The 21,937-nt window shown below is 33.6% G+C and overlaps 4 protein-coding genes across 6 annotated transcripts; all 4 read left to right on the top strand.

Annotated features, from left to right (window-relative positions):
* Nucleotides 1–2,019: 2,019 nt before the first annotated feature.
* LOC133829702 (putative disease resistance RPP13-like protein 1) lies at nt 2,020–7,028 on the top strand. 2 transcript variants are annotated; one of them, XM_062259469.1, is made up of 4 exons: nt 2,020–5,661; nt 6,055–6,134; nt 6,561–6,717; nt 6,822–7,028. In XM_062259469.1, the coding sequence occupies exon 1, from the start codon at nt 3,134–3,136 to the stop codon at nt 4,451–4,453; it is 1,320 nt and encodes a 439-aa protein (XP_062115453.1). In that variant the 5' UTR covers nt 2,020–3,133; the 3' UTR covers nt 4,454–5,661; nt 6,055–6,134; nt 6,561–6,717; nt 6,822–7,028. Both variants share the same exon structure in this region, with proteins under 2 accessions (XP_062115453.1, XP_062115454.1).
* Nucleotides 7,029–9,721: 2,693 nt separating this feature from the next.
* Nucleotides 9,722–12,823, top strand: LOC133829701 (putative disease resistance RPP13-like protein 1). The gene is made up of 2 exons (XM_062259468.1): nt 9,722–12,278; nt 12,493–12,823. The coding sequence occupies exon 1, from the start codon at nt 9,725–9,727 to the stop codon at nt 12,062–12,064; it is 2,340 nt and encodes a 779-aa protein (XP_062115452.1). The 5' UTR covers nt 9,722–9,724; the 3' UTR covers nt 12,065–12,278; nt 12,493–12,823.
* A 609-nt stretch (nt 12,824–13,432) lies between these two features.
* LOC133828776 (phenylacetaldehyde reductase-like) lies at nt 13,433–15,790 on the top strand. 2 transcript variants are annotated; one of them, XM_062258881.1, is made up of 6 exons: nt 13,438–13,730; nt 13,944–14,113; nt 14,708–14,899; nt 15,015–15,177; nt 15,244–15,430; nt 15,528–15,790. In XM_062258881.1, exons 1-6 carry the CDS (start codon nt 13,613–13,615, stop codon nt 15,664–15,666), a joined length of 969 nt encoding a protein of 322 aa, XP_062114865.1. In that variant the 5' UTR covers nt 13,438–13,612; the 3' UTR covers nt 15,667–15,790. The 2 variants fall into 2 exon arrangements, with proteins under 2 accessions (XP_062114864.1, XP_062114865.1); XM_062258880.1 differs by having other exon boundaries at nt 13,433–13,730; nt 15,015–15,430.
* Nucleotides 15,791–17,109: 1,319 nt separating this feature from the next.
* Nucleotides 17,110–21,056, top strand: LOC133829700 (putative disease resistance protein RGA3). The gene is made up of 2 exons (XM_062259467.1): nt 17,110–20,679; nt 20,891–21,056. Exon 1 carries the CDS (start codon nt 17,491–17,493, stop codon nt 20,632–20,634), a length of 3,144 nt encoding a protein of 1,047 aa, XP_062115451.1. The 5' UTR covers nt 17,110–17,490; the 3' UTR covers nt 20,635–20,679; nt 20,891–21,056.
* The last annotated feature ends 881 nt before the right edge of the window (nt 21,057–21,937 follow it).

Below are 21,937 nucleotides of genomic sequence, written 5' to 3'. Positions count from 1 at the left end.
AACATGGCTCGAAATCTGGGTATAACAATAACGTTTAATGTAGTTGTTGTTTTATTTTATTTTTTGTTAGTTTATTAGGTATTTAATTAAAAAATATATTATTTAAATATTTAAAAAAATAAAGTTTAAATAATTAATATTAAAAATGAATAAAAAAATTAGATTAAAGGAGAAAATAGAAAAAATAGTTTGGAGTAATTTTAGAGTGCCATATCATCTCCTTTATATATATATATATAGATTTAAGTATTAATTAACAGTTCTTTATGTTTTTTTTATCTATAGATATATGCTATTTTTAAACTACATTTTTAAAACACATATATCTAAAATAAAACAATATTTACATAAAATACATTATTTCATTAGTTTATAAAATATATATTTTTGAATGTATTAATTTATATATAGGCGTAGTTAGTAGTTACGTTTTTTTTATTACTATATTTTATCACCACACCATATAATCTTTTATATACCGCTTCAAAGATTTTATTTTATTAGTATATTATATAGTATATATTTGTAGTTTTTTTTATTATTTTATTTTTTGTTAGTTTATTAGGTATTTAATTCAAAAAATATATTATTTAAATATCTATAAAAATAACGTTTAATGTAGTTGTTGTTTTATTTTATTTTTTGTTAGTTTATTAGGTATTTAATTAAAAAATATCTTATTTAAATATTTAAAAAAATAAAGTTTAAATAATTAATATTAAAAATGAATAAAAAAATTAGATTAAAGGATAAAATAGAAAAAATAGTTTGGAGTAATTTTAGAGTGCCACATGATCTCATTAAAAGCTCTCCTTTATATATAGATATATATAGATATATAGATTAATATTAAAAATGAATAAAAAAAATTAGATTAAAGGAGAAAATAGAAAAAATAGTTTTGAGTAATTTTAGAGTGCCACATCATCTCCTTAAAAGCTCTCATTTATATATATTTATATATATATAGATTATTATATTTTTTTATTATCATTTAAATTTTAAATAAATAAAAAATTTCATATATTATAAAATAATGACACAAACATATTTTAAAAAAAATAAGCCAAAATATTTTCTATAGTTTTAAAAGAAATAAATAATATCATAATTTTTATTTAAAAAAATCATTAAAAAATAATTTGTAAGATACATACTTTTTACATATAAAAATATGATACATTCTAGTTTAAAAGTAGATTATTTAATGTTGTTTTTTAGTTTGATTGGTGTTCATAATAATTTAAATTTTGGTATTTTTTTATGTTTTGATTTATATATTATACATGGTGATTTTCATTTTTTTTTTTTGGTGAATTAGAAAGATTGCATTACTTCAACTCCAATTACAACCTAAAGCACATTAATCAAGGCCTTAAAAAACTAATTACTGTACAACCAAATCCCCCTTTATAATCCTTCAAACAAATCTATATCATTTTGGCTACGAAACTCTATTCTTTAAATTCACTTTTATGCACTGTACAATTAGATCAGGTCGAGTAAAATTATGCAGCCACAAAACCTCATTATGAACATGCCAAACCTGATAAATCAAAGATGCAATTGCAGCAGAATAAGTCAGCTTCTTGAATTTGCTGATTTTAGCTCTCTCAATCCATCGTAACACAGCCAGAAGAGAGGTAGCATCTGCATGCCAACCAAGCCAATTTTGCACCTGCCTAAGACATCTCAAACTGATGCAACAATCAATAAATAAAGCAAATACAAGCCATAATAAAAATAATAATAATAAAGCTTCAATTGATTTTACAAAACCCCATGGAATACGTTGATAGCAACACTTACCATAACAGTCACATTGTGATATTTTTTACTTGTGGAAAAAAGTTCTTTACATTGAACGATGTTGAAATATGTGGTATATCTTTTGCGTTGACGGTTATTTACGGTCAATTCGATTTTTATTATGGTATGCAAGATGCAAATTGGGCCACGTTGCCTTTTATTTAAAACACTATCTATTAATCATAAGAGTCAACGGATCATTTCTTATCTCTAACTCTTTTCAATATCATTTGTGTTCATCATCTTCTCCAATAATCATTTTTGGAGTTTGAAACCATCATGGCTGAATTAGTTGGTGAAGCGCTTCTCTCTGCTTTCCTTAATCCGTTGGTTGAAAAGTTGGCTTCGGAGGTTGAGGACTACTTCAAAGGAAAACAAGCCATTCTTAAGCTAGTGAAGGAGTTGAAAACTATGTTGTCTTTGGCTGGTCTACTGCTTATTGATGCTGAGGAGAAGCTGATCAAAGACCAAGCAGTGAAGAAGTGGCTTGATGATCTCAAGGAGACGATTTATGATGCTGATGACTTGGTTTATAAGATCGACACTAAAGAGTTGCGAAGCAAATTGAAAGGCGAATCTCAAAGCGGCTGCACTTGTAAGGTACTTATGAAACTCATCCCAACTTCTATTACTGCTTTCGAAAAGGCTATAAAACTTGAGATAGAAGATATAGTTGGGAGATTAAAACTTCTTATAGAGAATAAAGATCTTGGTTTGAAACATATAGAAAAGTTGAAGATTCCGAAGAGAGTAGTTGCTCCTTTGCTAGAAGAATCTGATGTTTATGGAAGGAATGATGAGAAAGAAGCTATTATTAAGTTGCTACATTCAAATGACGCGGCTGATGGTGACAAATTTTCTGTGATTCCCATAGTTGGGATGGGTGGTATTGGAAAGACAACTCTTGCTCAAATTGTATTCAAGGATGAGAGAGTCGATGAAAATTTTGATACCAAAGTATGGATCATGATGGGAGATGGTAAACTTGATTGCATGAAAGTGATGAAACTAATTTTTGAGAAAGTCAAATATGAGAAATGTGAAATTGAGGAGCCATATGACCTTCAAGATGAAATAAAGAAAGCCTTGAGTACAAAGAAGTTTCTATTTGTTGTGGATGACGTTTGGGATGAGGATCCTACTAAGTGGGAATATCCGATGTTGATGGTTGGAACTAGTTATTAGCGAAACATGCCTCAGTCGATGTTGACTTAAGAGTAATGATATGTGCATCCAAAATATACATTCAAACATTATACACAGTCATGTGTCAGTTTAAGTTAGCCAATCACATTTATTAAAATTGAGATCCACTATTTAAAAAATGAATGACACGTCACTGTGTGTAATGTTTAGGCGCATATTTTGGGTGCCCATATCATTACTCGTTGGTTTAAATGAGTACTCGGATCTCCAAGAGGTTGGGGAAAAAATTGTTGACAAGTGTAAGGGTCTTCCTTTAGCAATTAAGTCAATGGGTGATCTCTTACGTGGGAAACATAACAAAGAGGAATGGGAGAACAGCCTGAACAATGACACATGGGGGTTGTATGAAAGAAGAAACATAAACGTTCTTCCAGCTTTGTGGTTGAGTTATTATTATTTACCTTCACAATTAAAGCAATGTTTTGCTTACTGTTCTCTATTTCCAAAAGATTACATGTTCACACAAAAAGAGATAATCTTTTTATGGATGGCAGAGGGTCTCTTACATTCTAAAAAAGAAAAGGGAATTGAAGAAGTTGGAGAAGAGTACTTTCAAGAGTTGATTTCAAAGTCATTTTTCCAACCATCAAGTGAGAATAAGTCGACTTTTCTCATGCATGAACTTATACATGAGTTAGCTATGTTTGTTTCTGGTGAGTTTTGTTCAGTGCTGAATGAGAATAAATTATCTCACAAAGTTCGTCATTTGTCTTATATGCGAGATTGTGGAGGAATTTTTTACTCTAAAGAATTTGAGGAGGAGTTATCTCAAGCTAAGTGTTTGCGAACCTTCTTATTAAAACTCCAATGGATAGAACTAGATCAAGTATGGTTGTCGATTATAGAGCAATTACATGAAGCTTTCCCACGCTTAAGAGTATTATCTATAGCCAATCATTACATGAACAAATTACCCGATTCAATAGGTAGTTTGAAGTACTTAAGATATTTGGAGTTAGAATGTTGTGAAATGAAAAAGATACCTGATACAATTTGTAACTTGTATAATTTGGAGACACTAATATTGTCTGAATGTGGTCAAGTTACTCGACTTCCGACTAATATAGGAAATTTATTCAAGCTGCAACATCTTCATATTCCTCCTTACTTAGAAGAGATGCCATTGCAAATTAGTAAAATGAAAAATCTTCAAACGCTAAATAGGTTTGTTGTAGGCGAAAATGAGTTTGTCATTACACTTTTAGAAGGGCTTCAAGATCTACGAGGGACACTACGTCTTTTTGGACTTGAGAATGTGGATAGTGTTGAGGATGTTTTGGAGGCTAAATTAAAGAACAAGAAGTTTCTCAGTCAGCTACATTTGTTTTGGGCTAAAACTCATAAACCCCATGACTCAGAAAGAGAAAAAGAGATACTCAGTGCCCTCGAACCTCATGCAAGTCTGAAGGCATTCACTATACGTGGCTACAGAGGGTAATAGTTTCCCAAATTGGATTGGAAATCATTCCAATGTAGTAAGGGTGAATCTGTGGCATTGTGAGACTTGTAGCTTCTTGCCACCATTGGGACAACTTCCTTCACTCAAAGACCTTGTAATTCGAGGTTTGTATGGTGTGGTGAAAATAAGCTCTGAGTTTTATTATTCAACTAGTGCTGATTCTTCTTTGGTAACAAAGACAAAGCCATTTAGATATCTGGAGAGCTTGAGTTTTGAAGACATGAGAGAGCTTCAAGAGTGGTCGTTTATTGAGAATGGAGTTTTTCCTCGTCTTAAGAAACTTGGCTTTGAAAGTTGTGAAAAACTCAAAGTGTCATTATTACCTAATTATTTTCCCTCCTTGAGAGAGCTTGTAATAGATGAATGTGAGCAACTAATGTCATTTCTCCCAGTGGCTCAACCAACAGAGGCCTCATTTCCACCTCTTGAGATTTTGCAAATAAAAGGATGTGATGGGCAGGAATCACTCTTAGAAAGGGGATTGCCTTGGAGTTTAAAGTACATTGAAATTGTCAGTTGCAGAAACTTGAAGGCCTTAGATGAGGAGGCATTTCAACACCTCACCTCCCTTGAGAAGTTGCAAATTGAATACTGTGGTAACCTCCAATACTTGTCAAAAGAACTACCCACTTCACTTTCTCATCTATGCATTAGGCATTGTACAATGCTAGAACCACGGCTGGAGAAAAACCTAGGGGAAGATTGGCCAATTATTGCTCACATCCCCAATATTATTGTTGTGGAGTATTGAGATGTGACAGTCAGAATCCTGTGATCCGAAGGAGGAAAGACCAGGAAAAAAGCTGTGCAATCCCACATCGTCTGGGAATGTTAAGTTTGATAATTCTAAGACTGTGTAGGTATGGGACTACACAATTGAAGATGACTTGAGCGGATTGATGAGTACTACCTATGCCAACAAGATGCATCATCTTTTCGGTAGCCCATCACTTGAGAATGACCTGGAGCAATCTAATGATTGGTGACCTCCTGGGAAGTTTTCCCAGGAAGTGTGCGAGTGAGGACAAAGTACGCTGGAAAGATTCGTATTGGTTTGTAGGGTCAATCATCATTCCAGGAAACAGTCATAGTAACGTGGGGCGTTATATAAGATGATACATTTCTAAGATGATGTTGAAGATGGCAATGACAGTGACGATTCTAATTTTCTACACAAGCTCCAACTGGTATAATTACTCTTCTTTTTCCTACTTGTTTATTACACTACTCTTTATGTTTGTAAAATAATCGAAGAAATGTATAAATAGATTCACTGGACACTTATTTTTTATGCTTCCTTTTACATGACAAGTACTGTTGGTATTGGATCAACAAGTTGCTCTAGTAGCTGAAATTAAAACACAAGTTATATATGTATATGAGAGTATTTATTTATATATGTTACTTATCACGATGTTTAAATATATGTCAAAGACTGAGTTTTTAAGAATATATACTTATAATTTTTTTTATTATATTAATATAGTTTAATTTTATATATATGTCCACCTCAATTATTTACTTTTACCTACGACTTGAATTTCTAATTATCTATGTATATATGTTATTCCCAACACCAGATTCCAGCTTAATTCATGGTGACACTTTCATCCAAGAATCAATGAAGGAAATGAATATAAAGTACTACAAATCTATATATGTAAGTTGCTCTCATCTTTCATCTTCCTTACCTTTCTTATTAGATATATTCCCTTCGAATTATTTACTTTAGTTTAAAAGATTGTGTAATAATTAATAAGCATGGTATAACCTTCTCTAAAAAAAATTGCAGCTCTATGTTTCCGATTTTGGAACTGTACTTGCAATGGTTCTTTTAGTTACAGCTATAGTTTTAGTTGCTGGAATATTGAATTTGTACAAAAATAATTATTGATCTACATTTTTTTTCTTTCTCAATGACAAAAATCATGAGGCTCCACCTAAAAACAAATTGGTAATTAGTGAAACTACACATGTTCTTATCCCATGTGGGACACAATAGTCTAATATCTCCCTCAAGATGGTGGCGATTTTTCACTCACTAATCTTGAATCACCTGATCACAAGTGGCCTATTTTTTTTTCAGCTCGCTTATTTTTTTGGATTTCAAGTGTCTTTTCGCACTATGCGGATCTCGTGCGGCTTAGCTCACTCTTTGGGATCGGTGTGGATCGAATGCCCGCTAGGGAATTGACTCTTGATACCATAACAAGAATCATAAGACTTCATTTAAAAACCAATTGGTAATTAGTGGAGTTACACATGTCCTTATTAATGGTTCAATATTCTTACACTTATTCCATGTAGAACACAATAGTCTAATACTCAATACTATATTAATTGGCAGGTTTTGGCTCACATTTGACAGCTGGTCTCCAGAGGAGCCAATAATTTTATCTGGTGATCATCTGGTGCCATCTAGAACTTTGCTAAATGATGATTTCAATTTTCTTTTAATTATTTCTTCGGATGTAATGTAAATTTTTGTCATTTGGATGAAGACTTTGAAAACCACATGTATGCACAAGGTTATACAATCTTACCCATTAGCTGATATTGCCTTGACAAAAAATATATGATAAAGTTTGACCTTTTTTATTGGTTTTTAACCTCCTACTGTACTCTGTTGTGAAAGAGTGTTGAGCAATAAGGTATAATGATAAAATATTGTTCTTTGATCAATTCCTTGCAGCACTCATTTCACTTGTTTTAGCTGTAAAATCAATAATATAACTTCATTGAAAACCACATAAAATTTCAACAACATTCTTAGAAACTTTTACATCTTCATATCTTTAAAGTGACAAAACAACAACAAAAAAAAGGTTATAGTTCACATGCAAAGATGGTATGTCTGATTTTTCCAAAAAGCTAAAAAATAAGAGTTTCTCTCTCAGAAAGACAAGTGAACAAGGCACTAACAAGAACACAGCACGATGTGACCAATGTACAATTAAAATGGCCATATTTGTCTAAGGATCATCTATAGGGAACAAATATGTCTACCAGAAAGAAGGTATGTGCCTCGATGAAGGCATCAAAAGAAACTCAGCAGGGCCACAGCATCAGCGGTTGCTCGTTCGCCCTCCTCAAAAACACGAAGACGAGCAAAGGAAAACAGATAGAACATAGAGAGTAAAACTTTTTGACAACAAGGTTGAGAGAAACAGGGGAAAACAGAGGCAAGTTTTGAAGACGGGGAAAAGCATAGATAAGGCAATAGAGGAACATGAGGTTGAGTTTCAATTTGAATTTCCAAATTTGTCTGAGCATGATGTGAAGTAGCTAACCAAAGGATTAATGCCTCAATGAAGGCATCAAGAGAAAACTCAGCAGGGTCACAGCATCATCACCGGTTGCTCGTTCGCATTTCTCAAAAATGCGAACACGAACAGAGGAAAACAGAGGAACATGGAGTAAAATCCATTGATAACAAAGTTGATAGAAACTGGAGAAAACAGAGGCATGTTGTGGAGATGGGAAAACAAGAGATTCCACAATAGAGTAATATGTTGATTAATTAGTTTTAAGACTCCACTTTCACTAAATAATGCACAATTATCTCTAATTGCACGTTTCAGTGATAATGACACAAAAATAAACAAATGAATGTCAAATTCATGCCTTCATTTCTATTTTCTTTGCCCCACTTTGTAATCAAGAAAACAAAGCATGTTAAATTCATGCCCTCGTCATATCGAAATAATAATATATAGGTTCTGACCCAACAGAAAAATAATAATTTTGAAATGAGTTGAATTTTTTTTGTTTTTTTAATAAGAAATGAGTGGAATTAAAACTGAGTTAGTACATTCATGTACTTAGTGGAAATTAGATCTTGTACCCATTTTAAATGATCCACTCTAATTTTTACCCACTATTTTTAACTCTTATTTTAGTACCCAAATTTTCAATTAATGTACCCATTATGCCCCTTCAATTACATGCTTTTTTTTTTCTTCTTAAACACACTACAATTAGAATGTATTTCCAATTTAACTATAATATGACACATATAATACACATTACAACAACATTTAGAATCATGTGCTCAAATAAGGGTAATTTGGGAAATCTCATGATAATAATGGGTAAAGTTCAACTAAATATATTTAGTGTCTAATTTTAGTTAACTACTCCTAAAAATGGGTAGTTCTCAACTTTCTCCCTTAATATAATTGATTAAATTATATGATTAAACGAAAAAAGGCCACAAATATAACAATAGGAATGAGGTTTGAATATCTATTATTTTCAATTGATTTTACAACAATATTATAGATTGATAAAATATGCTATATGAGTTATACATATTGATGTAAATTTTAATTGTATTTATTTTTATTCTTATTAGTTTTACCTAATATATATATAGGACAATTCTTTTATAGGAGTTTCACTTTAAGACCTACCGGTAGGGCTCTCAGTATTTTCCAACCCATTAATAGTTTTCAGCGCAATTTTTTTTTTATGACCATGTATATTGTAGCTATTTAGAGCATCATGCAAACTTTCAGAAAATTCCGAATAGTTTACAGTATCGAAAACTAGGTTCAAATATGTTGTTTTCCACGCGCATAAAAAAAATTAGTCACGCGTGTAACAACATGTTGAACCAAGCTTTCGATACTGAAAACTATTCGGAATTTTCTGAAAATTTGCAAGATACTATATAATATACACGGTCATACAAAATAAGTCGCACCAAAAACTGTTCACATTAAAAAAAAAAATTATAATTTATGTCTCACAACTAATTATTAAAATTATTTAATTTTAATTTTACATGAATAATAACAACAAAATTATTTTATGCAAGATGCAAATTGGTCCACGTTACCTATTATTAAAAAAACTAGAGGAACACATTTAACGGCTTTTCTCAGCTTTCAACTCTCTGCAACATTTGGGTTGATAAAATCTTTTCATTAATTTTCGATCATGGCCGCTGAGATTGCTGGAGGTGCTCTTCTCTGTGCTTTCCTTAATCCGTTGATTGAAAAGTTGGGTTCGGAGGTGAAGGACTTCTTCAAAGGAAAAGAGGCCATTCTTAAGGTGGTGAAGGAGTTGAATACCACCGTGTCCTCGGTTGCTCTACTGCTCATTGATGCTGAGGAGAAGCTGATCAAAGACCAAAGAGTCAAGAAGTGGATTGATGATCTCAAGGACACCATTTATGATGCAAATGACTTGGTTTATAAGATCAACACCGAAGCATTGCGAGACACTTGTTGTAATAAGGTACTACTCATGCAACTCATCTCAACTCCTCTTACTACTTTTGATAGGGCAATACAGTCTGAGATAAAAGTGATCCTCGGAAAATTGAAACTTCATTTAGAGAATAAAGATCTGGGTTTGAATCGTATTAAAAAACAAAATCATCCAGAGAGGGTATGTGCTCCTTTGGTGGAAGAATGTGATGTTTATGGAAGGGATGATGATAAAAAAACTATCCTTAAGTTGCTACTATCGGGTGAATCTAGTCATGACAAATTAGGTGTGATTCCCATAGTAGGAATGGGTGGTATAGGGAAGACTACTCTGGCTCAATTGGTGTACAATGATCAAAGAGTCAATCAAAAGTTTGATACGAAAGTCTGGGTTACCGTGGGAGATGAAGATAGAGTAGATAGTTCAAAAGTGATAAAAAAAATTATCCAGAAAGTGGCCAATTCTGAAAAATGCCAACTTGAAGAGCGATTTGAGCTTTTAGAGAAAGTAAAGATAGCTTTGACTGGGAAGAAGTTTCTCATAGTTCTTGATGATGTTTGGGATGAAGATCGTAATCGTTGGGAGGTCATAAAAAGTACTTTTATATCGGGGTTGTGTGGAAGCAAAATTATTGTGACAACGCGCAGCAATATTGTTGCATCAATTATGGAAACTGGGTCAATTCATTGCTTGAAAGGAGTGTCCTGTGATGATAGTTGGCGGTTATTTGCCAATTGTGCCTCTGTTGTTGATGTCAACGACGCAGATGAATGCTCAGATCTCCATGTAATTGGTAGACAAATTGTTGACAAATGTAAGGGTCTTCCTTTAGCAATAAAATCACTTGGTGGTCTTTTACGAGGGAAGCAAAATAAGGAGGATTGGGATGACATTTTAAACAATGATATATGGGAGTTGTATGATAGGAAAAGCGTTGGTATTCTTCCAGCTTTATGGATGAGTTATTTTTATTTACCTTCATATTTAAAACCATGTTTTGCTTATTGTGCTATTTTTTCTAAAGATTATGAATTCGAAAAAGAAGACATAATCTTACTGTGGATGGCTGAAGATCTCTTACATTCTAATAACAAGGAAAAGAGAATTGAAGAAGTCGGAGAGGAGTACTTCAAAGAACTGATCTCCAGATCGTTTTTCCAACCATCAAGTAAGGATGAATCAATTTTTCTGATGCATGATCTGATGCATGATTTAGCTATGTTTGTCTCTGGTGAATTTTGTTTGGCAGTGCATGAATATACAAATCTTTCTAGCTGTACACATAAGATTCGTCATTTGTCATATAGACAAGAAAAAGGCCAGGCTCATGACTCTGAATTTTTTGAGGATTTGTCTCAAATTAAAGGTTTGCGCACCTTCCTAATGTTGTCAGAAAAATGGTGTTTTCCCTCTGGAATGGAGCACTTGCTTGAATTATTGCTAAGCACAAGAGGTTGCTTAAGAGTGCTATCTATGGCGGATCGTTCTGTGACCAAGTTACCTAATTCATTAGGCAATTTGAAGTACTTAAGATACTTGAAGTTAGATTATCCAGAAATTTGTGAGATACCTAATACAATTTGTAATTTGTATAATTTGGAGACACTACTGCTGGAGAGATGTTATAAACTAACTCAACTACCAACTAATATAGGAAATTTAATTAAGTTGCGACATCTTTGTGTTCCATTTGTATTAGAAGAGATGCCATTGCAGATTGGTAAGGTTGTGGGACAAAATAGAGATTTTGGCATTAAGTTGTTGAAAGAGCTTCCAAATCTTCATGGAACCATTCGTATTATGGGACTAGAAAATGTTAGTAGTGTTGAGGATGTTTTGGAGGCTAATTTGAAGAATAAGAAGTTTCTTAGTCAGCTGGTTTTGGAGTGGGGTGATGGACATGAACCTACTAATAATGACACTCAACTGAAAACAAAGTTACTTGGTGCTCTTGAGCCTCATGTGAACTTGAAGGCACTTTATATAAATGGCTACAAAGGCAGCAGTTATCCAAATTGGGTTGGAGATCCTTTGTTTTCTAATGTAGTGAGGGTGACTCTATGGAATTGTAAAAATTGTAGATTCTTGCCGCCGTTGGGACAACTACCTTCTCTTAAAGACATTTCCATTCGAGGTTTTGATAGTGTGGTGAGAATAAAGTCAGAGTTTTATTATTCCACTAGTGTCAATTCTCATGCTGCAACAAATACAAAGCCATTCAAATCTTTGGAGAGATTGAGTTTTGCTTACATGAAAGAGTTTCGAGAGTGGTCGTTTATTGAAGGCGAAGATTTTCCTCGTCTCAAGAAACTTCGATTTATCGTCTGCAGGAGACTCGAATTGTCATTGCCTGATATTTTTCCCTCTTTGAGATAGCTTGAAATAGAAGAATGTGGCCAACTAATGCCTTTACTCCAAAGGTCTCAACCAATGGATGCTCCATTTTCATCTCTAGAGTTTTTGCAAATATCTAACTGTGATGGCCAATTATTGATCACAACCCAACAGACGATTGATGATGAGGATGACAATGACCATGGCAATGGCAATGACTTCAATTCGTTGTAACTTTCCACAACAGCTCCAACTGGTATCACTCTTTGTTTCTCCTGCTTGTTTACACTATTTAAAACTTAAATCAGTTACTTTAGCTATCTAGCAAATATAATTCTACATTAAGTCTCATGTACTTAAATCAGTTACTCTTTTCTGCTATAGGTATAACTTCAGTTTCTGATGATATATTCATTTGTACAAAAATATTTATTGATCAATATTTTTTTCTCATTTATATAAATTGACAGGTTTTGGTTCACACTTCACAGCTGGTCTCAAGTGGAGTTATATATAATTATTTGTTTTCAAAAAACAATATTTATGTCATGTTCCTGCAGTGATTTCTCTCCCAGTATTTCTGCCTTGTAATCATCTTGGTGCTTTGATTCTTAATTTTAATCATCACAGATGTGTTTTCAATTTATTATAATTATTATTTTTTCTATGCAATTTCAGTTGATGATGTAATCTAGATGACTGTTCTTTGTGCTAATTAAAAGGAAATTCTATAATAAACCTCCATAAATATTTCATTTTTGGGAGAAATTAAAGTCTCTCGAGGCTTTATTTAACAGAGTATAGATAGCCCTATTTCTGGACAGGACAAGGTGTTGAGGTTTGCATAAATGTCATTTTTCTAAAGCCAAGTATGGATAAGACTACTGCAAAAGAATTCGGCTCCTTATATTAATTCGTAATCTAATAAAATTAAAAGCATATATTATAACATTTTCTTAAGCCTTTAAACAGTTCAGCTAATTCAGAAAGAAAATACAAAGCTATGAAGTTTTCTCTCTAAGACACTAATCATATAAAAATAAACTAATTTTTTTAAAATGGAACAATTCTAATTAACAACAAATAGTTATATAACCTTTACATTGCCCAATTTTTAGTCATACTGTTGAAGTTGTTTGTAGTGATTATATATCAAGTGTTGTTTTCTTTTTGTTTTGTGGCTTTTGGTGTTACTTGATAGTTATGCAGAGATACAATTCATAAAACTCAAATAGAGATAGCGAAGTGGAGTGAAGTATAAGAAAAAGGGAGGCTAGAGTGTATAGCAAAATAAAGAGAAAAGAATTCAGGTTACAAAACTATACATGGCAAAAGATATCAAATAACAATAATTAAGAAAAGACTAAAATGCCCTCAAATAATAACTCTAACAGTACTTTCTTCTTGTTTGTACGTGAAACCATATTCCATGAAGGAAAATAGAACAAATAGATAAAACATATATAATGATGACACTATATATCTATGCCGGCCAAGTTGGTATTATATCTAACCACAACAGAGAAATCAACTTCCATCACTGACATTTCAAGTCTTGGAGTTTTCACACAAAAATCTTGAGCTGAGGAGATGAGTGGAGCAGGGAAAGTAGTGTGTGTAACTGGGGCTTCTGGTTACATAGCATCATATTTGGTCAAACTCTTATTACATCATGGTTACACTGTCAAAGCTTCTGTTCGTGACCCAAGTTAGTATATTAGACAATTATTTTCAATCTAAGTTTGTTTGTTTAAAATATAAACATTTGAATCTTGAATCTAGCCTTCTCAGCAGTAAATAGTATTTTGCCTATTCAAGTTTTGATGATAAATAATATCATATTCTTCCTAAAGTTCGTGTCATCTGATACATATACATATATATATAAATATATATTAATTTGGGGTGTGTATTGGCATAGGTGATCCAAGGAAAATAGAACACTTGGTTTCACTTGATGGAGCTAAGGAAAGACTTCATTTGTATAAAGCAGATTTATTAGAAGAAGGGTCTTTTGATTCTATTGTTGATGGATGTGAAGGTGTTTTCCACACAGCTTCTCCTGTACTTCTTTCACCCACTGACCCAAAGGTTGATCTTCCAACTTAATTTTCCTCATTATATAAACAAAGTTTGTCTTGTTCTCATTTTCTACCTCTTTCACATAATGACCTTACATTATCATATGTTATATATATATATATATATAAAAGAAAATTCTCCTATAGGGTTTCATTTTAAGCCCTACCGGTGAGACTCTCAGTGTTCTCGACCTTTGAACAGTTTTTAGCGCGATTTTTTTGTATGAACGTGTATATTGTAGCTATTTAGAGTATCGACGCGATTTTTAGAAAATTCTGAATAGTTTACAATACTGAAAACTAGGTTCAAACATGTTGTTGCACTCGGGACTAATTTTTATATGCGCGTGGAAAACAACATGTTTGAACCTAGTTTTCGGCTGTAAACTATTCAGAATTTTCTGAAAATTTAGAGGATGCTCTAAACAACTACAATATACATAGTCATAAAAAAAAATCGCGCCGAAAACTATTCACGAGTCGAGAATACTGAAGATCCCCACTAGTAGGGCTTAAAGTGAAGCCGCTATATATTTCCACATTATCACCCTAATGGGATATAGAACATTTTTATGAAGATTTAAAAGCGTTGTCAACATTTCAGACAGAACTGCTTGATCCTGCAGTGAAGGGAACTATAAACGTCCTAAGATCATGCACAAAAGTCTCTTCTTTAAAAAGAGTAGTTTTAACCTCTTCCATTACCACAACTGTGTTCAGTGGGAAACCATTGACACCAGATGTGTTAGTTGATGAGACTTGGGTTTCAGATCCAGTTTTCTGTGAGCAATCAAAGGTGAGTAAATGTGTTTCCACTATTCCATTTTCATGTTCATTGTTACAGTCATGAGAATCATAACTTGTAAGCTCTAAATGATCACATATATAATACCTGAATTTCATTGCTACAGCTTTGGTATGTTCTTTCGAAAATCTTAGCTGAAGAAGCTGCTTCAAAATTTGCTAAAGAAAATGGGATTGATTTGGTCACTCTAAATCCTGGATTTGTGATTGGCCCTATGTTACAACCAACTCTTAATGTCACTGCAGAGATTATCATGAATCAAATAAATGGTATATCTCAGCAGCTAATCTTTCAAGATATAGAAAACAATCTTATTTTTTCTTCTTTGGCTGCAGGATCTCAAACTTTTGCAGATTCAGTCTATAGATTTGTTGATATTAGAGATGTTGTATTAGCACATATCCAAGCATTTGAAGTTCCTTCAGCCAGTGGAAGATATTGTGTAGTTGGACATGTTGTACCTATTTCTGAGGCCTTGCTCATCATAGGACAACTCTACCCTACTTTAAACATTCCAAAAAAGTAAGAGAAATATATATATTTCTATGGAAAAATATAAATAAATTGAAGTTCACCTTATTTCTATTTGAACTAAACTTGTATTTTTCATTATATGCAGATCTGTAGATGAAAAACCAGCTGTGTATCAAATATCAAAGGAGAAAGCAAAAGCTTTGGGTATCAACTTTACTTCCTTAGAAGTAAGCCTGAGAGACACTGTTGAGAGCTTGAGAGAGAAGGGTTTCCTTAAATTTTAGATTATATACCCTTCACAGAAAATATATGATAACTTTGGCCTTGTGTTATTGGTTTCCAACCTCCTCCTGTACTTTGTTTTGAAAGAGTTAAATATCTAGTCTTTCTTTCCTTGTACATCTACAATCATACGTGGCGGGTATATATATATATATATGGATGCACTTTTAATTATTACTACCCATGAGTGGTTACTTTAATATTAACTATTAGATTAAGATCAATGGTCCATGGTCCATATTTATAGTTGTTAATTAATATTTCTAAAAATAAATTTTGATTTTTTCAATTAGAAGGGTTACCTGATGAAAAACGTGTATTTATTATGAAAATATAATATAGTAAACTTTTCATTTTTCAAATACATGTTAATTTCTAAATATAGCTAGTGTCTTTCATTGTTTAGAAACAACTTTAATTATGGCAAAATAAATAACTAAATTCGAAATTAATGTAGAAAAAAAATATTTACCTGATGGTGACTTGTTATACCAAGTTACTATATAACCTCATCATCATAATTGTTAGTACTCATCTATAGTTAGTAACCATTGAGAAGTCTTCTAAATCCGATAATGTAACTTGTACAACATTCTTGGAGACTTTTACTTCTTGAAATCTTCAAACATAAAAGTTAAGACTACCGAGGAAATTTTAAGATTTCAAAAGTGGTATGCCTTATTTTTTCCAAAACAAAATAAGATCTGCACCTAGAACCAGTGATCATACAGTTTTGAATGCTAATCTTCCAATCAAAAAACAAAAGAATAAGCCTAGTCTAAGAATCACAGCATCAACGGTTGCTCGTTTTCATGCCTAAAAAACATAGAGATGAACAGAGAAAAACAGAATAATATGGAGTGAACCACTTTCACAACAAAGTTCACAGATAAAGACACAAAGAGACAACCAAAATAAATGCCAAACTCATAAATGTACTTTGATGTAAAGTGATATCCTCTTGGCCCATTTTCAAATTAAGAAAAAATTCATGTGTTTATTAACATGACTTAATTACATAACCTCATTCTAATAGGAATGAAAGCTGGAATTGAATAACTTTTATCTTTCACCATATGTTATAATCATAACTCCAAATGATAATTTAGTCACAAGCAAGTTCAAGATTAGCAAGTTCCAAAATCCTTAGGCACTCCTTTTTACATCAGTTTTAGACATTTGGATCAAGCTAAATTCAATTGTCAAAAATTATTGAAAAGATAAGTTGTGTTATTCTTTTTAGGCTGGCAGAGAAACTTTAATAATGGACCACTGTCAACTTCATGAAATTTTGATTTGTCTTTCTCTGCTTATTCCTGTGTCCACTATGATTTTGGATGACCATGGCCACCTTTCTGCAATATTAGCAAGTTGCCCCAATAATGGTTAAGATATAAAGTGACAGATTCCCTCAAAAAAGTAAAATAAACTCTTGAAACATCTACAAAGAAAAATAATAGTAGATTGAATGCTTATAGTCAAGAAAAAGAAACTAGTATCATCACTACAAATAACTACTGTTTAATACTTTTTACTTTCTCTAGAAATTTCAAGGCCAGATTTTACAAAGAATAGAGAAGAAGACTAATATGATGCTTGGCTTGGCTTTCTTTTTTCTTTTTTCTTTTTTTTTTCTTTTTATGGTTTAAAACATAAAGTTAGAAGTTAGAAGTTGGAAAAAAGTTAAAAAACAAAAAAAAAAAGATTTAATTGAGATGAAGACTAATATCCTTGAAGTTAGTCCAATGTCACATTGTCTCAACTTTCTCGAGCCTAAGCAAAAATAATAGCTAGCTCTTCCAAAAATTTTTGCTCTGCTTTAATCAATGGCTGCAGCAAGATTTAATCTCACCCTTGTTGCAGGTAGGATCATCAAATTGCTGGGTTCTGAAGAAACAATAATGAAACATATTGGATCCCTCTCGGGTGCACACCAGGAAATCCTGATGAAACTAAAGGAGACCATTCAAGATCGTGCTCTTGTGCTTCTTGATGCAGATAAGAAGAGTTGGCATGACAATTATGTCAGTGATTGGATGATGGAGCTTGAAGAAGCACTCTGTGATGCGGAGAACTTGGTGGATGAGTTGTCTACCGAAGCTTTGAGGCGGAGTTTGATGAAGACTACTGGAAATCAAATGGCCAATCAGGTACGTAATTATTTCATGTCATCATTGGCTCCAAATATGTCTAAGGACATACAAAAAATTAGGAGGAGACTAGAAGAAATTGCAGTTGAGGGAAGAGATTTTCATCTGGAGGAGCTTAGTGAGAAACAAGTCATCATGAAGCCTGAAAAACACTCTGTTGATGTAGTCAAAGAAGAGGTTCTTTTTAGAGACTACAAACAGGAAATCTTAGAAACTTTGTTGAATCCGAACAGGTCTAAGAAGAGTATTGATGTTCTTCCCATAGTTGGCATCGGAGGAATTGGAAAAACCGCGCTTGCCAAACAAGTGTTCAATGATGAGATGGTACGAGTTCATTTCAAGTTACGAATTTGGGTAACTGTTGGTGAAATCTTTGATGTCAGACAAATTTTGACGGCTATACTTGTACGAGCAACTAATCAAACGGTAGAGAATCTTGACTATGAAGTGGTGCAGAGCCTCGTTACAAATGCATTGAAAGGAAAGTTGTACCTTGTTGTATTAAATGAGTTGTGGAATGAAGACTATCAGAAATGGTATGAGCTAAGACAATTTTTACATGTGGGTGCGAATGGAAGCAAGATAATAGTCATCACCCGATCTCAGATGGTAGCTAAAATGACAGGTACTGTGGAAGGTTATAACTTATTAGGCAAGCATCATGATGAGGAGAAGTCTTGGCTTTTATTTGAAAAAATGGCTTTTGGGGAAGAGCCTAAAAGCTCTTACCAGATAGAAGTTGGAAAGGAGATTTTAAGTTTCTGCAATGGACTCCCTATTCTGGTGAAAATGGTAGCAGCCATGTTAAGTACAGAAAGCTCAGAAGTAGAGTGGCAAATGCTCTACGAAACTGAATTTCGAACCATACTAAAGGGTGATTTTCACGCACTGCGAATGCTGTGCTATGAACACCTTCCTTCACCTCTAAAACATTGTTTCGCTTACTGTAGCTTATATCAGAAAGGTCACGAGTATGATGTCCAAACACTAATAAAACTGTGGATGGCGCAAGGCTTTATTGAGCCACAGACTCAAGATCAGTCTCTAGAGGATGCTGGTTATGGCTATGTTTTGGATTTACTAAGAAGAGGCTTCTTCCTAGAATCTGAAACAGATGTGAGGGAGAGGGTGATCAAATTTAAAATGCATCGTTCAGTGCATCGACTTGCAATGCTGGTAGCTGAGAACCAGTGCAGAATGTTAAATAACTCATACTCAGATCTTGGTGCTAACATTGGAAGATATTTTCATGTCTCACTTCAGGGCTTGAGTTTACTTGATGTTCTGCTAATGCAAGCAAAGAATATACGATCGATAGTTCTACTACATAAACAGGAAAGAATAGAAGGTAATCAACTTCTTGATGTTGTTGTTTCTAGATTCATATTTTTACGATCGCTAGATATGCATGCTTTGGGGATAAGCAGAGTACCATCTTCTATTAAAAAGTTGAAGCTTTTGAAGTACCTTGATCTTTCTGAAAATGAGGATATAGTAGAGCTGCCTAGTTCAATCACCCAGCTTGTAAACTTGCAAACTCTGAAACTGTCATCTTGTTTCGGGCTTAAGAAGTTGCCAAGAGGCTTTGAAAACTTGATCAATCTACGGTATCTTGAGATAGATGGATGCTACAATCTGACTACTCTTCCCCGAGGCATCACTCAACTGCCTAATCTTCAAATGTTATCACAGCTTGCTGTAACTGAAGACACCTCTCCAAATATTGGACTGAATAGGTGGAGAAAAGAGGTTCATATTAAAAATTTGGGATACCAAAATTTTGATATGAAGAAATATTTGAATGTAATATCAAAAGTTAAGTCACTGTCGTTGGAATGGGAAAGTAATGCACCTCAATCTGATGAGAACGAAAAGCCACTAGAGAGTGATGACTTGTTATTAGCTCTTGATGAATTTACTCTTCAAGGTTTTAGGGGTAAAAAGCTATTTTCTGCAAGCTGTAGTCCTAGCAATCTGGTCAAACTTTCACTGAGGAGATGCGTGAATTGTCAAATCCTACCACCACTCGATCAGTTGACGAGTCTTAAGGTACTGATATTGGACGAACTCATCACACTAAAATACATTTTGGACAGTGGTTGTTCATTAGGCATAGGCACACCCTTCTTTCCTTCCCTTGATGAACTCTGGCTCACAGAACTACCTGAGCTACGCAGTTGGTGGAGAAAAGAAGTCGACATTGAAGAGCTGCCTTCGTTTCCTTGTCTCTCCAAATTAGTTATTGAGGATTGCCCTGCTTTGACATCCATGCCACTGTTTCCGACTCTAGAGGAAGGCCTGGCTCTGGACTCAACTTGTTGGAAGCCATTTCAACTCACCTTAAACCAGAAAACTGTACCCCAAGAACAAGAAGCACCATCATCGTCGACATCTCTTCCTCTCTCCAAGTTAAAGGCTCTGAGGATCGTAGGCATCGAGGACTTCCAAGCTGATGAGATTGAGTGGCGAAATCTGAAAAGCTTACAGTTCCTGAGATTCGACTGTCTGCCAAACCTGGTGAGTCTTCCTGAGAGGCTTCAACATGTACTCAGCTTGCGAGAACTCCACCTCTGGCGCTGTGGTACTGAGGAAATTCCGGAATGGATAGGCGAACTCCAAAATCTAGAAAAACTTGTCATCTCACTATGCCCCCGTTTGAAATCGCTGCCAAAAGCAATTCGTAAGCTTCAGTTTCTAGAGACACTAGAGATTGAGGAGTGTGACAATTTGTTAATGAGGTGCAGAAAGGACATCGGTGCAGATTGGAAGAAGATTCGGTTGATAAAAAATCTGCGTTTGGGTAAGATTTATGAGAAATGATCCAGTCACACCCTTGTTCATCAGCTACAAAAGTCACTTGTATGAGTATGTATCTGCTATATATGGTTTAGTATTTATGGACATTCAATTCCAACTTCGTTTATCATATACGGTTTAATTATAATATTTTAGTGTAATTTAGAGATTTTTCAGTACTAGTTTCAAGTCCACATTAGTGAAAGTGATGTTAGTTGCATGATACGTCTGAGCTAAAGTTTAATAACATAACAAAACTTGTGCTTTTCATTGTTTGCAGATCTGTAGATGAAAAACCACCTGTGTATCAAATATCAAAAGAGAAAAGGCAAAAAAATTGTTTATCAACTTCACTTCTTTGGCTTCCAATCTTTTCTACTTTGTTTTAAAATAATAAAATATGTAGTATTTCCATATTCTGTACGATTACAATAAAAGCAGGTGTATATCAGTATATGCCATTGAAATCCAAAGTAATAGCAGAATTGTTTTGCTCCTTTCCGTGCAGCAATCATTTCCCTTGTTGTAGCTTTAAATTTTGATAATATACTGCATCAAAATCTTTCAGAAAGATCACATAAAACTTTAGCAACATTCATAAAAACGTTTTACATCTTCACATTTTTAAACTTAAAACTACCATGGCATTTTTCAGATTTTAAAGATGACATGCCAGATTTTTTCCAAAAGAAAATAAGAGCTCCAATTTGTTAATCTTTCAATAAAGAAAACTAAAGAAAAGGCTTAGTTTCGCTACAAAAGAAAAGCGGCGCGACCATGATTCTACAGAACTTAATGCATCAACTTTCAAGAAGCATAATGGATCTTTTCACTAATAAAGACACTAATTTTTAACTTAAGAACAAGTTCATGTCATTCTGGTAGGAGTGAAATTATTCAAGTTAATTCTAAAAACAGTTTTTTTTTTTTAAGCAGTAAATGGTGATCTGATTTTTCCTCCCCCACGTTTGACAAACGTCTTTCTTACCGTTTTATACAGATCGTCTTCTTCTACATAAGGGTTATCAGAAAAACATTTTTTGATAGAAAAGAAAAATCACCGTAGTAATAATAGAATTTTCTATAAGCATTGAGTGTAAAGAGACCGAAGTCTTTCGGTGCAGAGGAATCGTATACATAGGTTGTTTTATCTTGGGGACGGCGTGGTTGATAGATTGTCGTGCACACTTAGGGCAGAGCCGCGAAACGTCTTAAAGAGAGCGACATTGTCCGCGACTCAGCCAGAAAAATTGATCGGTAATTTCGTTCCAATTTTATTTTCACATTGAGGAATATCAATTTTAAGACGTTCTGTTCTACTATGGCT

This window comes from Humulus lupulus, chromosome 4 (genome assembly GCF_963169125.1).
Source record: "Humulus lupulus chromosome 4, drHumLupu1.1, whole genome shotgun sequence".
In the NCBI taxonomy this organism is placed as follows: domain Eukaryota; kingdom Viridiplantae; phylum Streptophyta; class Magnoliopsida; order Rosales; family Cannabaceae; genus Humulus; species Humulus lupulus.
Note: the sequence above shows the minus strand (reverse complement) of the source record. Positions and strands in the feature narration are given on the sequence as shown.